Source organism: Anabrus simplex, chromosome 2, assembly GCF_040414725.1.
Source record: "Anabrus simplex isolate iqAnaSimp1 chromosome 2, ASM4041472v1, whole genome shotgun sequence".
Lineage (NCBI taxonomy): Eukaryota > Metazoa > Arthropoda > Insecta > Orthoptera > Tettigoniidae > Anabrus > Anabrus simplex.
In genome coordinates, this window is record NC_090266.1 from 75,085,071 (window position 1) to 75,103,769 (window position 18,699).

The 18,699-nt window shown below is 39.7% G+C and overlaps 1 protein-coding gene across 1 annotated transcript in view; it reads left to right on the top strand.

Moving 5' to 3' along the window:
• trio (trio Rho guanine nucleotide exchange factor) overlaps positions 1-18,699 on the top strand; it is a 1,596,874-nt gene that overhangs the window by 1,565,384 nt on the left and 12,791 nt on the right. The window contains exon 46 of the mRNA XM_067140202.2: positions 5,819-6,021. Coding sequence (XP_066996303.2) covers positions 5,819-6,021 — 203 coding nt within the window. The remainder of the gene's footprint in view (positions 1-5,818; positions 6,022-18,699) is intronic.

The following is an 18,699-nucleotide window of genomic DNA, read 5'->3' on the forward strand; positions in this document are numbered from 1 at the left end:
ACAGCAATCACATAATTAACAAGTCTTCTTATAACATGTACAACATACTTAATTCTAAACATCTCTTAATTGATATATAATGTGTGTCATAAATAAATTAAAACCTACACTATTCTATTTACAATATTATCAAAATGTCAGCCTTGTCTATTACCTACAAATAATCAATTTTCTTCTTCTTCTTCTTCTCCTCCTCCTCCTTCTTCTTCTTATCCTTCTTCTTATCCTTCTTCTTCTTATTATTATTATTATTTTATGACCACATAGGATCACTTTAGTCGGTCCATCGTTCAGGTCTCTTTGAAGGGATTGTTCGAGCTTTGCGGTCCTCCCAGTACTTCTTCAGGCGCTCCAATCTTCGTGCCCCTTTCCTTGGTTGAAAATATGTGTGTTTTTGGTTTGTTTCGTGTAAGGGTAAAGCGGAGGTTTGTATTCTTGAGTTTTGTATTCAATTTTATCTTATTTGTGGTGTCTTCTGTTGTAAGATCTATTTCCTTCAGATCGTCTCTTACTTCTCTGATCCATTTACATCCTGTTGTGGTATTTTTTGAGACAAGATTGTGTTGTACTAGTTGTTTCAGAAGTCTCAAATCCTGCATCCTCATGATATGTCCAAAGAATCCCAGTCTCCTCTTACTCATAGTGTCTGTAATTGGTTCTAGCTCTTTCTACACGACTTTCTTAGGTATTATCTGCCACTGTCCATCTTTCTGGTATTTTTTGTTGAGGCAGGCTCTTCCAATCCTCCTTTCAATTTTCTGAAGTCTGTTTATTCCGGTGAAAGTGTTTCTGCTGCATATGTAGCTTCCAGCTTTATAACTGTGTTGTAATGTTTTATTCTTGCATTTATTGATATACATTTCTTTTTGTAGATATCCCTTGTTAATTTTTATGCTTTTGCTGATCTGTTTGTTCTTGTTTGGATTGAGATTTTTTCATTTAGGATATGTGTTATTACTTCTCCAAGATATTTAAATTGAGTTACTATTTTGATTTTGTTACCATTTATGGTAACTTCTTTTAGTTGTGTGGGTTTTTGGGGCATAATTTTTGGAATGTACTAAAATCAGCATCTCTTAAAAATGATTAAAATCTTCCAATCCAGAGTTTACGTCTGCTAAATGTTGCAGCTACTTCCGTATATAACCATCTGTCCTACAACACTCCCTAGAGTTGTAGCTTCTCACCTCACAATAAATTGAATATTCTGTTGTGCACCCCTAAATGTACTTGTCCTTGACCTTAGCTTGGGGGCAATGTGCTAGCCAGTTGAACATCGATACCAGGATCTATATCTTAGTCCTCCATTTGCGTATTGGCAAAGGATTACAAGTAAGGATTATAAGTAAGTAAGGATTGTTTTGAAACTTAAATCAGCAACTCTGTCAGTTGCTCATTTTGAAAGTTTGTTCATCAATCTTGCCCTTGAATTCTGTTGGTTGTCTCATGATTCAAAACAAATAAATATTAATTTATTATGGAGTGAGAAGCTACTACTCTAGGGAGTGTTAAAGGACATTCGGTTATATACAGAAGTAGCCACAGCATTTAGCACACGTAAACTCTGCGTTGGAAGATTTTAATAATTTTTAAGAGACACTGATTTTAATAAGATTGTAAATAGAATAGTGCAGTTTATATATGTCACACAAGTCTTCTTATAACGTGTACAACATATGTAATTCTAAACGTCTCTTAATTGATATATAATGTGTCTCATAAATAAATTCAAACCTGCACTATTCTATTTACAATCTTTTCAAAATGTCAGCCTTGGCTATTTCCTACAAATAATAAATTTATTAAAATTAGCATCTCTTAAAAATTATTAAAATCTTCCAAACCAGAGTTTATGTCTGCTAAATGTTGCGGCTACTTCCGTATATAACCATCTGTCCTGGAACACTCCCTAGAGTTGTAGCTTCTCACCCTACAATAAATGAAAGTTTAGAATTAAATAATTATGTTGTCCAGGTTATAAGAGGACTTGTTAAGAATGTGATTGCTGTTCAATAATAGTTAGATAAGTCCAAGAGATATTTGGTAGTTTGAGTAAACTGCTGAGGAAGAAGACAAAGTCCTCGAAGCACGTATGGTGTATTATGTGATAATAAATAATTAAACAAGTAACATTTAACTATTGACAAGGCCGATTTCAAACATCACAGTGAATTTATTGGAATGAAGGAGTAGTGTTACAAAAATGTAACGAGATTCTAGACTATGTGCTATGTCATAATTTATGAGCTTCATGTTCTGTATTGATGATGGGTACAAATATAGCACTAGTGAGTGTTCCTCTTAATTAATACGATTCAAGTTAGTACACTGTTTTATAATTACCGTATTTGCTTGCATGTAACTCTCACTTTTTTGACAAAAAATAAGTGTGAACATTTTCGGTGCGTAATATATGCGGGTATTTGTGTGCAAAAGATCGTATTCCTGAAAAATATGTCAAATTTGCATTACGCTATTGAAACAAGACAACTGGCATTTTTGCCTTATTCATTGTCAGTGTCTTCAGTCTCTGTGAGCTATTCTCTCTTGCATCATTCTGGTCACCATCCCATACTGCAGCATCCTGACTTCCATCCAGCGCATTTGCGATGCCGGTCTTCAAGAAACTCTTCACAATAATGTCTGTCGACACCATAACCCGTGCCCGCATCACCCAGTCACACACAAGTTCAGCTGATGGCCCCTTTATTTTGCCTGCTGCCGTCAGCTCATGCTCCCTACCTGCCATCCATTCGGTGTTTAATTTACATATGTTGTCCTTGAAAGGCTTGTTGACGGAAACATCTAAGCACTGTAGACAATTTGAGACTCCAGCAGGAATTACAAAGAGATCAGTTTCCATTTCCTGAAGACGTTTCTTTGTGTCTTCCACCAAGTGTCCATGGAAACTGTCCGACACATGCATTGCTGGGCGACGAAGCAGTGACCCTGGCCATGCTCCCCACACCGTATGGACCCAGTCCTGGACAAGAGCTGTATCCATCCATCCTTCCTCTTGAACCTGTACATAAATGCCTTTGGGAAACTTTGGTTTAGGCACTGTTTGTCTTTTGAAAATAACGTACGACGGCAACTTATCTTCCATCTGCGGTTATTGCTAGCACGACAGTGCAACGCTGTTTTTCACACCCAGTTGTATGTACAAGCATGCTAGATTCTCCCTTATTGTTGAAGGTGGTGTTGCATGGCATGTAGAATTTTGCATTGCAAGTAATCAGCTTCATTTTCCGTATCAAAATCTAATCACTAAATTTTACACTATTGAGATTCTTCCGCCGTTTTGATACTTTATTTTGCCTTTTGGCAAATTTTTATTTATATGTCAACAGTACATGTTTCGTTCCTTATTTAGGAACATCCTCAGCTGTTATAGTGGCTTAGGTGAATGGTTGAGATTTTAAACACATAGATTTACAAATACATTGATTCACTGAAAAACTAAATGCGAATTAAGATAAATGATATTAAAAACATGTGGGGTTAGTGTGTTACTGGTATGAGAGCAGATGATTACATGGTTGATTGACTTAAAACTATGTCTATTCATTAGAATAGTTGTTCAAAAAGTTTTTCACTTTGTTACATTAAAAGTCTGTATGCAATTAAAATTTTCTAAAAAATGTTTAACTTCATAACATTGTTCGGATTGTTGAAAGTTTTTCTTCCTTCCCTTCCTTCACCTAAGCCACTATAACAGCTGAGGATGTTCCTAAATAAGGAACGAAACATGTACTGTTGACATATAAATAAAAATTTGCCAAAAGGAAAAATAAAGTATCAAAACAGTGGAAGAATCTCAATAGTGTAAAATTTAGTGATGTAGAATTTTATCGGGGTTTGATCTGCATTGCCAAATTGAGATAAGAGATAATTGTTTTTCGTCTCCATTGCTATCACGTAGCGATGAAAATCTGTGATTGGTATTCTCTGGCAGAAAAATGTTGACCTTGCAGACACAATCCCTTTCGTGTCATGAATCTACGGATCCAATCCTGGCTCGCTTTCAGATCCGAACAGCTGATTCCTCCTTTAATCGCTAGTTTGTGTACTTTGAAATGTAGCATTTCATGTGCGATATTAAAGCCATCATTTTGCAACTCTGTAATGTAACGAAAGAAGTCATCTTCCAGCTCAGGAAACTTACCAGTTTTCGACCCTCTGAATGCATTACATGTTCGGTTGGTGGTTTCTAGCTCAGCTTTCCGTTTACGCCAGTAGTGAACATTAAACTCAGTCGCACTGAATTCTCAACCGGCAGCTCTGTTACTATGTTCTTCAGCATATTTTATCACTTTTAGTTTAAACCCAGCCGTATAACTCCCACATTTCTCCATAACTTAAAGATCGACCTACAAAAGAAAACTTAACTGAGAAACAGCAATGAAACGTGAAGACACAATACTGGTACTTGTTGACAATACAACAAATGGACGATACCTAATACCGTGATCACGTGAATGCCTGGACAGGGAAATGCTCCCAGTTCATGCTAGTTCACGTGATCAGCCTTGGGCGAGTTAGGTATTTTTGTTACAGCAGCTAGCCTCGACCGTTCTGCAGGTAGAAAGAAATGCAGCTTCTTCTTGTACTGTCGCATACAATGTACCATAACAGCAGTTGCTACAGTCCCAATATTTGATGTAGGCACATCCATAGAATACCCAAACTTTGTTTAGTGTATGTGCCGTATGTCTGTATGACAACGTCAGAAATTAATGCGATTTATGTGCAGGGACTTTTTTCCCTGCAATTTCAAATGTTAAAAATGGGGTGCGAGATATACGCGGTGACAAATTATATGCGAGCCAGTACGTTATATATACATGGTGCTAGTTTTTGTTCTACAGTCTTAGGCCATCTCAGCCATATAACTATAAAATATGTTAAAAACTAATTCATCTATACATAAAATCTTTCAACATATACACATAAAATTATCCTGTCAATCTCTTCATTGGTAGCATCAATACGCATTGAATATTACTTAAGTTTATTCTTCTTACCGAGCTCGATAGCTGCAGTCGCTTAACTGCGGCCAGTATCCAGTATTCGGGAGATAGTAGGTTCGAACCCCACTGTCGGCAGCCCTGAAGATGATTTTCTGTGGTTTCCCATTTTCACACCAGGCAAATGCTGGGGCTGTATCTTAATTAAGGCCACGGCTGCTTCCTTCCCACTCCTAGCCATTTCCTGTCCCATCGTCACCATAAGACCTATCTGTGTCGGTGCGACGTAAAGCAACTAGCAAAAAAAAAAAAAAAAAAATTCTTATGTTATTGGTGTTCTTAAAATAACCTGCACATGCTTAGGTTCTTATTATAAAATTGATATAAAACAATTGTCGTATTGTATGTCATATTATTGACACTGCCTTGTCTTGTTGTCCATAAGTGGTAGACTTGATGTTGGTTGACTTCATAGTGTGTGCTTGAATAGCACGTATGAATCTTGGCAAATGATTCTGTGTCGTCGATGTTATGTAGAGAGTTATCACAATAAGTTAAGTCAAGTGGTTATTGGATATTTCATTTGGTTTAATGAAACATATTTATATTATTGAGATAACAGGAGGTCTTAAGTCTATTGTGTGTGTGTCTGGATTGGATTGTACAGTAGATAGTATGACCAGAATGTGGTGTTAAGAAGATTCACACAAGCTAACAGTTATTGACTAAGTTGAAACTGAAAAGAAATGGCTTCCACTGGAATGAATTATTTGCCATAGTTCATAATGTTATTTTAAATGTTAACTACAAACATTATTTTTGAAAAGTAAGTTAGCAATTATGTTTAACAGCCTGAGAATGTGATGGTCGACTTATCTGGAGCTAGTCCTGTGCTGAAGTTGGTAGACTTCGGTGATGCTGTCAACCAACGAGAGCATGAAGTACTGCCACCTCCTAACTTGGAATTTGCTGCACCAGAAATGGTGCTGGGTCAGCCTGTGTCCTGCCAGACGGACATGTGGAGTGTTGGAGTCTTCCTCTATGTGTTCCTTAGGTAAGACTTCGGGAAATGTTTTCTGTTGCAAATATAAGGGGCAATGAAAACCGAACACCCGCCATAACACACATTCCGTGCGAAAGGTGGCAACACTGTTGTTACGTATCAATACTGCCATTGCTGTGGTAGGAGAACTGCTTAGTGACAACTCACAGGTGCTTGCAGTTGTTGGGTTATGTCTTTGTTGGTGCACGGACTGGTCTAGTGTGTTCGTCCAGCTATAGAAATGGAGGCAAGCAAAGAAGAGCTGAGAAGTGTGGTTCATTTTCTGATGGCTGAGGGTGCTGGAGTATGCAGAACTCGTTGCATGTCTGCTGTGTATGGCGAACACTGCATGTCCATGATGACTGTGTACGAGTGGCATAGGAGATTCCTTCATAGAAAGGTGCATGTCACTGCAAGTCGATGCGCACCCAGCACGGGTCCATCGAGCCATAACCCTGGATGTGATAGAGCGGATTGATGGCCTTATCCGGGAAAAGAAACAAATCACGGAGGAAGAAATTTATGTTCAGGTCGACCTTAACTTGCATTTCCGCAAAATTTGCGCACAGTGGGATTCGCATCAAGTGACGGAGGGACAAAAGATTGACAGAATGTTGTCATGTCTGAGTCATCTGCAGCGGTACCACAAGGAAGAGTATGCGTTTCTAGTGGATCTTTAAAGCAATAACATTTGTATGTGTTTCGTGGACGTCAGTTTCATTTGGAAGAGGAAGGGCAAGAGTGGGTGCAGTCGTGGATCCGTCAGCGACCTACCTTTTTCTACAAAACTCGAATTGATCATTTTGTCTCCCAGTGGGATAAATGTATTAACGCTTTTTGTAATTGCTTCTGAATAAAAGAATTCTGTGGTCACGTTGTAGCGGGAGTTCGGTTTTCATTTGCCTGCCCCTTACACATTTGTGATGCACATTAACTGGAATTGAGATTGTAGAAAATATGTGTAAACAGTCCAACCCTTGACAAAATATATTTGAATGATTTTGGAGTCTTTTTAGTCTTTTAAATATCAGGTACACACTATCGTTCTGAGGTGCGATATTATTTTACGTAAATAAATATCACAAGAGAAGACGTTCACTTCCTTGTATAAATCACTTTATTTACACTGTACGTCACAACACACAATTATACACAGTAGCAAATGACACTACAACACTCAATAGCGGAGTACCCTGAAGTCGATTCTGACAAGTACAGATATCAACAACACTGACTCGCGCACTATAACATGCACTATCTTGAATAACACCGACTCCGCCTTGGAGCTGGACAATTATTCGCAGTCCATCACTTGCCTGAGTCCCAAGAACTGAGAACTAAGAACTGACTTCACTGACTGACAGCTCGATATATATACTATTCGATCAACCATCTAGAATGATAGACTTCTGGAAGAGTTCTTACAACACTCTAATGGAACAAACTCGAAACATTGATCGACCAGCTAGTCGAATGGGTACTCGAACTTTTGTTTACTACTTACTAATATACATAGAAATATCTACAACATTCCTAATGTCTCTCCATGTATCTGGATAATAAACCTTACAGTAAGTTTCCAGAACCCTTCATATATATCAAATTAAAGTACAATAAGTCTAACATACGAACATTATGGAATTCTCTACCGCTTTCGACTATATGGATTTTGAGGCTAAACTTATACACAATACGTATTTGAGGTTATACAAAGTTATACTACATATTGTACCAGGAAAAGTTGTGGGCAAAGGGCATGAGTAGGACTTCAGGGAGTGGAACTGGGTTTTGGAGCCGATACAGAGAAGGATAGTCTCGCAGAGCGAATAATAGATGGTAAATAATTTTTTTTCTTAAAACAATTTATTAATTTTTCACCCTGCGGTATGATTATTGACTCAAATTTTGCATAGAAATTAAATGTCGAAAATAATCTCCTTAAAAAAAATGGCATAAATATCATTGGTTTCAAAGTCTTTCATATGTGGGAATTTCCACCTAAAGTCTTTTTAAACCTAAGCACACTTTTATAATTGTAAATGGATATGAGAAATTATCAAAGTTTTCAGTTCTCAGTTCGTCAATCTCGATATATAGCACACTTGAAAGCCTACAGTCTTTCTACGAGAAATTAAATTTATCACTTTTGAGAAATTATGAAAATTGTTCACACGCGACACTGAAGTTTCACTGTTCAAAATAAATGAAAAAGTTTAGTCAGTTTGTTACTCACTTATGACAAGAACTGTTGCTACCAAATGTCGAAAGATGGACGTCTGGAATGTTCCATGTAGAATCAGGATTGGCGATGTTGACGTTCCCAATGAGGTGGTGACAGCTGGAACTGGATCACGTTGAGTTGTAGCTTGTTCGGGTGATTTTCGTACACGAAAATTTACTTAGTGTGAGTAGTTTATCACTGACACTGTTGAACACTATTTATGGCGTATGAAGAATCACAGTCCTTTCTGTACGAAATGCTATTTACAGTCGTTATTGAAACGTTCATAATCACACAGTTCACATAAAAAAAAAAGAAAGTAAGTCGATAAGCACAGTCTTTGAACACAGTCTGAAGTTGCTAGGGATTATTTTCTGCTAATCCTGTTACTATAATGTTATATTAACACAGAAAAGTTCTCACTTTTTCACTCAAATTACTACTGTGAGTCTTATGTTGATGTGACGTGAATATGAGTTCTGGTAATTCTAAGTATTAGGTTCAGTAGAAGTTCAATGTTACTTGAAGTTATCTAAGTCCACACGTAATGAAATAGTTAATATTTGTACTCCAATAAGTTCACTCGCGTTACAGTCTTAAATGTCTTTAGGATTATATTGTAATCGCGACGCGGTATACTAACTGCAGTGCGACGTCCTTTAATAATTCTATCGGTGATAGAATTTCGCGTTCCGGAGATACGACGGAAAGTACTTCTACCGTGACTGCGCGAACATACTGTACGCGGGCCGGTCTCTTCGCTATCTCACTCACACAGCTGTTTGCTTGTCCTTGTACTAGTTTGCGGGCTGTCTGGCCTTGACATATATAGATACCAGCGCAGGGAGGGGTGGCGGCTCTCTCGGCCATGTGACCGTGATTACGTAATTTCGTTGAGACTTTAAATTATTATAACTCAACAACCGTTTGATGAATTAATTTGAAATTTACAGGGATTAACTTTTATGATGTTTGCTATAATTCAGCGTTTGTCCCGTTGAAATTGGTTAAGGCGTTAAAAAGCTGTTAAAAGGATATTTCTTTCGAGAAATATCTCTAGGGGAGGTGAGCTTCAAGCGACAGGTGACGTCACTTGACTCCGCCTAGCGCACTCGTAGGGTCTGGCACATACTGGAACATTCTTTACATGGATGTTCGTACGTCGGTCGGATCTTTAATGCTGGAAATAACATTTCTTTCAATTAACATGGACCAGGACCTAGGCCTTCCTGGTACAATATTTACAGGGAAACCATGTACTAGTCACGTTTAACATTTAATAAAAGATAATCTAGCATTAAATAAACGATAATTGAAATATATTAAACATAATAATTGAAGGTTTTACACCAGTTACAGTGTTATACGTACAACAACACTTTAACATTTAAGAAATAAAACACACTCTGAAGGAGACATGGAAATGCAATAAAGGTCAATACAGACAATGGGAACAGTGATGCAAATATCTGATTACAGTTTCAAAACTAATGAGCTGTTCATTTGGGCAAAATTGTACATTTGAACTTGCTGGCTAAACACTGACCTTCCCTCCAGAAACACTCCAGTAACACTGCACATAGCATTAGCACATGGGTATTCCAGTTGCTGATTTAATGATGCAGTTCTGTTGGGCCACCTGCAGCTAAACGCATATCATCGTCACTGTTACCCTTTGTGATGCTGCATATTAACTTTAGTCTGTTCAGGATAATACGTTCTGGGTGCAGCTCATTTTTGTGGCAAAGTTTGTACAGTAGAAGTCCCGCTATAGCAAGTATGGCATTTAACGAGAATCCCGTTATAATGACAGTTTTTGTCTGTCCCTTCAAAATTCCTATATTAAACTGTGTATTATCCTTCGGTTACAGCGAGAGCCCTATCACTGACACATCCATTATTACAAGCAATTAAGCGTGCACGATTTTTCCGTTACCTACCAATATTTATGCACCCCCAGCGGTTATGTTGCATGCGATCGATCATCTTCGGTATCGTTTCCTCGCTGTGTCCACTAGTGAGCTCGACATTCAAAGGCGATGTCGGAGTCGATTAGTAATACCCGTTGACTGCTGTTCTCTAAAAGAAAATTCAAAATGAAAAAGGATAACACATTTTCGTAATAAATGCATAAATAATATGGCCAAAAGCAGTTGTTAACTCGTTAGATATAAAAAGAATGTGATACTCCTCAAAGATATGGCAGAGTACGTTGATGCAAGTGTAATAAACTGATATAACGTGAAAACAGTATTCTTTAACCCGTGGGTAGATAATACATAAGTATCGAGCTTGAATTATTATTATTATTATTATTATTATTATTATTATTATTATTATTATTATTATTATTATTATTATTATTATTATTATTATTGTTACCGTGTTTTTGTGGTAGGTAGGCGTGAAAGAAGGTGCTGGGTGGTGAATGGATCTCAAGCTACTAAAGAGAAATTAATTTCAAAATTTAACAAGGTTATATTTTCTTTTCAAAACAAAGATATAACAAGCATGGCAGGTACAATGTAGCAAATCAACGGGGAGTCACAATATTTACAGGTTTTGGGCTTCGAGCCCCGAAAACACAATGCTTGGGCAATCAGCCCAGTTTTACCTCAAAGACACTAGTTTCAACAGAGGGGCAGAAAACCCCATTCATACCTCGGAGCCCTTGCTCCAAATTACACTAAAAAGCCTCCGCGAGGCATATGACCCTTCATTTTCAAAAGAGCGATCCGCTCTTAAAATTTAAGCTTCTCAAAGGCCACACCAAACTCTACCTTCAAGCTGTCCTCTAAGGACGTATTCACAGGGGTAAAATACCCAACCTACAGAGGTCTATTACATGAAAAGAAGGTTGATTACATGACCTCTAAAATCACAATTTGAGAGGAGGCGAACTTGCACTCCTTAATACACTTTGTTTCTAAGACCTACGTTGGCTCTTAGGCCGCTGATGCAAGGGCTAATCCCATACTACTGAGGTGACTTAAGAAAACACAAACTTACATTACATTACTGAAGAATAGGTTGCGAAAAATAAGTTCACCTCAAAACAATGTGAGTGGGAGCTCGAGAGGGTTAAGCACTCTCTATCCCGATATGTAGTTTGAAAGATAGAATAGATACCAGTAGCTTTTACATTTGAAAGGAAAGTTACATGGTGGAAGACCTAGAACCCGCCGCGAGAGTTAAACTGCCAACTCTAGCTAGAAAAGATGTTATTAAGAGGCCATTACCTGGTAGTAGATCGCTGCCGAGGAAAGAGGCGCTTCCCGCCTCCTGCTATGTACTTAATACACTGAAAGATGGAACAGAAGTGGCCCGGAGACCCCAAAATCAGCAGTTTATAACCTCTCGCGGAAGATTCTAGGCGTTAGGGGAAATAAAACACCCTCCCTCAAAGTTTTTATTGGTTCGGGAACAGAAACCCCTACAAAGAGGAAAAAGAAACACATTATTGGTGGAAAAATTAATTAAAGAAATTCGGGATTGGCTAGATCCAAAATAAGGGGAAAAAGAGGGGTATACAGCCAACTTAAACCATGACAGAAAGAAATTTAACAAGGAACAAACTTTTGAAATAAAAATTTCTCCAACAAAATAGTTCTTTGATTTCGCACTAGGTTGCACTATTGTAATTCTTCAGTAGTGTCCTCTAGAAGAGAAAGTTCACACTTCTTACTTCAAGCGAAACAAAAACACATCAAAAGTGACACAGTTCAAAAACTCAAAATTTTCCACGTGGTGACATCTTCTGAGAAAGTAGAGAATTAATAGAATAGATAAAGTTCAACCTTCCTCCAGAAGAGGAGTTTCAACTGGCGCAACTTTTAAATAAACAGAGTAGAGGTGTACCGCCCGGTACAGACCTCCCCCCCCAAAAGTTCCTCCAAGGGGTAACACAGAAGAACATAAGCTTTGTTTCCAAAATAAGGTCCAAGTTTTGATGTGTATATTAAGATTAATTGCGGAAGCATTTATAAGATTTTAGTAATTTGGTTGGTTGCAATTTCAAAATTTTGTTGTTGCAGGTGCAGTAAAGTTTTTCTGTTGTAGTAGTTGAATTTCTGAAGATAAACTTTTAATGCTTAAAAGTGAAGAAAAGTTTTGCAATGTCCACCAAATATTGTTGTTAAATTCCCATATGTAGTTATCGCTTAAGGTGACTGTCCATGTAGTTGATGTAGATTGAGTCGAATGGCCGGACCGGCCATTGCAGCTTGCGTCCAACGGGGGCCGCTCGGACCCCTCAAGTACCCTGAGATACCGCTCGCCCGCACTATGAGGGGAGCAGAGGTGTTGAAGTACGCCGCGCCCGCGGTGAACAGATACAGGCTGCGGGCATGTAGCAGGTCGTGCGCCGCACATCAGCCTTGGCCGGGAGGTGAGCTCCGGCTCGCCATGCACATGTCGTCCTCGCTGGAGAGGAGGGGGCCCATCCCCCTCCCCAGTCGCTGCACGGCGCTGCGCGGCTGCGGGGGCGCTGAAACATTAAAGCTAGGCGGCAGAATTGTGTTGGACAATCATCTTCTTTGAGGGTACAGGCTTGTGGAGAGGTTGAGGGGCCAGCGGCGTGTAGATATCTATGGCATTTCCTATTATGAAGCCACAGTGTAAGGTGGAGCAGGAGACGGGAGCGTGGTAATGGCCGTGGCAAGAACAGGATGGCAGTTTAACGGGTCGGGGCAGGTTTTACATAAGGCTTACATCTAAAACCAAAATATTACAGAAGGGGCAGAATGCCTTAAAAGTGAAACTCAAAAAAAAAATATAACCTTCATATCCTTTCAAAATACTATGAAGCAAGTTAACACAGAAATTACACCGGTTTCACCTGGGACAGGTGAACTCTAAATATCCTCTCGGTGGCTGGATTACTTAACAATAAGGTAACCGGCGTAAGAAAATCGAGAATGATACAAGGCCCATGAAATCTGGGGGCAAGCTTGCCCGCGGGAACAAAATTTTTGACCATAACCTGGTCACCTACCTTCAAAGTGGTGGGTCTCCGTCCACGATCATACCTTTCCCTAACCTTTTCATGAGACACTTTAAGATTGGCTTTAGCCTTCTTCCAAAGATCTTTAATGTTATCCGGATCTATTGTCTCGGGTAGAATGTCATTCAAAGACCAGAGGTTAGAGAGCGGCGAGTTGGGAACAAACTTGAACATCAAGGAAGCTGGAGTAAACTTGTGAGATTCATGAACCGCCGAATTCAAAGCAAAAGCTATCCAATGCAGGGACGTGTCCCACCTGGAAGGATCTTCATGATGATAGGCAATGAGTGCGGACCTGAGATTACGGTTAACTCGTTCAGCCAGAGATGGTTGCGGGTAATAAGCCGAAGTAGTTACATGAGATATTGATAAGTCAAAACAGAATTTACGAAATAAATTAGATGTAAAAGCCTTAGCATTATCAGATACGATATATTGACACGGACCAAAAGAAGCAAAAATAGAATTTAAGCAGGTAATGGTGGACTGAGCGGTAGCCAGCTTAGTCGGAAATAACCAGGAAAATCTAGTAAAACCATCTACACATACAAAGATAAACTTGTTGGCATTACCCTTTGACTGGGGGAAGGGTCCCACATAATCGATATACAGGCGTTCCATGGGGCGCGACGCTTGATGAGAAGACAAAAGGCCTACTTTAGTGGACATGGTGGGTTTACTGATCAAACAAGATTTACAAGCTTTTACAAGTTCCCGAATTTCACCGTCCATACCTTTCCAGATGAACATTTCACGAATCTTTTCACGAGTTTTAAAGATACCCAGATGCCCCCCCAATGGGGTCTCATGATAGTATTTGAAGATCATAGGCACGAGAACAGCTGGAACGACAACTTTCATCATCTTGTCATGCCTCGAAGGGCAACATAAAACACCATTCCTCAGAACATAAGGGACGACATGCTCCCCAGAAGAAAGGGTTTCCATTATCGGAGCCAGCGTCGGATCTTCACGTTGGTATTTCTCGATATCCCTAAAGAGCATGGGGGCATCAGTTAAAATGGCATTAACATCAAATAGTGTGGACTCGGGAGGAGATGAACGGTCGACCGGTTCCTGGTTCTCAACGTCGTTTGAAAACATACGGCTGAGTCCATCAGCAACCACATTTTCAGTACCTCTGATATGCCGTACATCGAATTGGAAGGCAGAAATACGGATGGCCCAACGGGCTATACGACCTGTACGACGCGGTCTACCTAAGACCCAGCTTAAGGCTTGATTATCTGTCTCCAGATCGAATTTGACGTGTTCCAGATAGAGACGGAACTTTTCTAAGGCGAATAAGACTGCCAAACCTTCAAGCTCATATATGGAGTACTTTGCTTCTTGAACCGATAGAGTCCTAGATGCATAGGCGATGGGACGCCTCCCTAGTTCAGTCTCTTGAAGAAGGACTGCAGCTACAGCTGACGACGACGCGTCCGTTTGGACGATGAATTTCTTCGAGAAATCAGGCATAGCAAGTACAGGGGCATTACAGAGAGCTAATTTAAGATCTTCGAAAGCGGCTTGTTGAGAAGGTCCCCACTCGAATTTGATGCCTTTCCTACGAAGAAGGTTTAAGGGCGCCGCTCTATTAGCAAAATTAGGAATGAACTTCCTGAAGAAATTCACCATGCCAATGAACCTGGAGATACCTTTAATGTCCTTGGGAGGTTTAAAATCACGGATGGCCTGTGTTCTAGAATGATCGACTGCTACACCATCAGGTGACACAATATGCCCTAGGAATGACATAGAGGGCTTAGCAAAGGCAACCTTGGACAACTTAACAGTTAACCCAGCCTTACGAAGGCGATTGAGAACTTCTCGCAAATGATCTAGATGTTCTTCAAAGGTTTCGGAAAATACGACGACATCATCCAAGTAGTGATATAAGTACTCAAATTTGATGTCGGAGAAGACCCTATCTAGTAGCCTAGTGAGCACAGCTGCCCCCGTGGGGAGCCCGAAAGGCACGCGGTTGTATTCATATAAATTCCAGTCCGTGGCAAACGCTGTAAGATGTTTAGACTCTTCGGCAAGGGGAATTTGATTATAGGCCTGATTCAAGTCCAAGATGGTGAAGAACTTGGCCTTACGAAACCATGAAAAGCAAGAATGAAGGTCGGGAAGGGGCACAGATTGCAACACCACCTTCCGATTGAGAGCCCTGTAATCAATGACAGGCCTGAAGCCTCCTTGAGGTTTCGGTACTAGAAAAATAGGCGAGGAATACGCTGACTTAGAGGGCCTAATAATACCATCCTTCAACATCTGATCGATGATTTCTTTCAGAGCCTTCATTTTAGGTGGAGATAGCCTATACGGTGGAAAACGGACAGGAATAGAATCCGTGACCTCAATTTTGTATTCAATAAGGTCAGTAACACCAAGAGTATCAGAGAACACCTCGGGAAACGACTGACACAGTTTGCGAATACTATCAGCCTGCTCTTCAGGTAGATGTCTAAGGTCTAACAACATCTCATCCTGGGTAGGCGAAATAGATGAACATGACACAGAATTACACTTTAATAGTGGGATTTTACAACTAGAAGCAAATTTGAATGTGCACGACCTAGACTGCAGATCGAGCGTGCTGGGCCCATAACCCAGAGGTCCGTGGATCGAAACCACGCTCTGCTACCACTTGTTACCGTGTTTTTGTGGTAGGTAGGCGTGAAAGAAGGTGCTGGGTGGTGAATGGATCTCAAGCTACTAAAGAGAAATTAATTTCAAAATTTAACAAGGTTATATTTTCTTTTCAAAACAAAGATATAACAAGCATGGCAGGTACAATGTAGCAAATCAACGGGGAGTCACAATATTTACAGGTTTTGGGCTTCGAGCCCCGAAAACACAATGCTTGGGCAATCAGCCCAGTTTTACCTCAAAGACACTAGTTTCAACAGAGGGGCAGAAAACCCCATTCATACCTCGGAGCCCTTGCTCCAAATTACACTAAAAAGCCTCCGCGAGGCATATGACCCTTCATTTTCAAAAGAGCGATCCGCTCTTAAAATTTAAGCTTCTCAAAGGCCACACCAAACTCTACCTTCAAGCTGTCCTCTAAGGACGTATTCACAGGGGTAAAATACCCAACCTACAGAGGTCTATTACATGAAAAGAAGGTTGATTACATGACCTCTAAAATCACAATTTGAGAGGAGGCGAACTTGCACTCCTTAATACACTTTGTTTCTAAGACCTACGTTGGCTCTTAGGCCGCTGATGCAAGGGCTAATCCCATACTACTGAGGTGACTTAAGAAAACACAAACTTACATTACATTACTGAAGAATAGGTTGCGAAAAATAAGTTCACCTCAAAACAATGTGAGTGGGAGCTCGAGAGGGTTAAGCACTCTCTATCCCGATATGTAGTTTGAAAGATAGAATAGATACCAGTAGCTTTTACATTTGAAAGGAAAGTTACATGGTGGAAGACCTAGAACCCGCCGCGAGAGTTAAACTGCCAACTCTAGCTAGAAAAGATGTTATTAAGAGGCCATTACCTGGTAGTAGATCGCTGCCGAGGAAAGAGGCGCTTCCCGCCTCCTGCTATGTACTTAATACACTGAAAGATGGAACAGAAGTGGCCCGGAGACCCCAAAATCAGCAGTTTATAACCTCTCGCGGAAGATTCTAGGCGTTAGGGGAAATAAAACACCCTCCCTCAAAGTTTTTATTGGTTCGGGAACAGAAACCCCTACAAAGAGGAAAAAGAAACACATTATTGGTGGAAAAATTAATTAAAGAAATTCGGGATTGGCTAGATCCAAAATAAGGGGAAAAAGAGGGGTATACAGCCAACTTAAACCATGACAGAAAGAAATTTAACAAGGAACAAACTTTTGAAATAAAAATTTCTCCAACAAAATAGTTCTTTGATTTCGCACTAGGTTGCACTATTGTAATTCTTCAGTAGTGTCCTCTAGAAGAGAAAGTTCACACTTCTTACTTCAAGCGAAACAAAAACACATCAAAAGTGACACAGTTCAAAAACTCAAAATTTTCCACGTGGTGACATCTTCGGAGAAAGTAGAGAATTAATAGAATAGATAAAGTTCAACCTTCCTCCAGAAGAGGAGTTTCAACTGGCGCAACTTTTAAATAAACAGAGTAGAGGTGTACCGCCCGGTACAATTATTATTATTATTATTATTTGTGAGGTAGAGCTATGATGTGTTTACATCTACTTATTAGTGTATTAGTGTTATTATTTATGTAGCTATGCTGGACGATCATATTATTTGTGAGGTTATGTCATGAAACGTGCTGTATATATATGAGTTTAGATAATGTATGAAAACCAAACCAAACCCCACGGCACTTAAAGCCCTTGAAAGGGCTCTGGCCTGCCCAGAGACCGCTGCTCAGCCCGAAGGCCTGCAGATTACGAGGGGCCGCATGGTCGGCACGATTCATCCTGTCTGCCATTATACTGGGCTTTCAAGACCGGGGTCGCCATCTCACCATCAGATAGCTCCTCAATTCTAATAACGTAGGCTGAGTTGACCTCGAACCAGCCCTCAGGTGGAGAGAAAAATCCCTGACCTGGCCGGGAATCGAACCCGGGGCCTCCGGGCAAGAGGCAGACATGCTACCCCTACACCACAGGGCTGGCTAGTTAATGTAAGAACCTGTAATTTATTATTACCTGTATATATGATGTACTGTATAATCCACAGTAACATTTTGGAACACACTGTAACATCCAGAATAATGTATCTTTGACACTAGATGGCTTTAGAATGTTCTTTTACATTTTAACTAGGCTTTAGGCACTCTAGAATTTATGAGAAGGTATATTGTGATGTCCTTCTAGAAGCCTGGCCGGGCAGCCTATATAGACAGTCTCGATGATGGGGGTCGAGTTATAGTTTAACAGGAGTTGTTCTTGTGAAATTGTGTTGTGCCGACATACTAAGTGGCAGTCAGCAATCAACTGTTTCAAGTCTCCTTATGCTTCGTGATAGATAGTTGTCAAACATGGTGGTTTGTTAATGTGTGTGTGTTTTTAATGTGAATTTAAGTTCAAAATAAATTAGTGTACGCAACTGACAGCATTTTGTGTGCATCTTTGTGAATACATCAACATCACTGATATCAGAGAATAATTTATATTTTCTTGCGTCTGGTTAAATTTCGGAAAGGCTATTCCCATGTAAATTTGTATATGCACTTGAAATAACTTTTCATGATAGGCTACATATACGGTTAGGTGAGGTGATTCTGTTTGAAGAAGAAAACTGAAGCGTTTGCCCCAGAGGCCTCTGGAGTGATACTATAATTTATAAAGAATGAAATTAAACATACACTTGTATATAGTATCGGATTTCGAAAAACAACAAACAAGTAAGCCGTAGTATCGATATCATCCGTGAAAACTCAAGTTTTGAACAAACTGATCTCCATTTCGTACCGATTTTAATGTGTATGGGGTTTTTGCTGACTCTTGT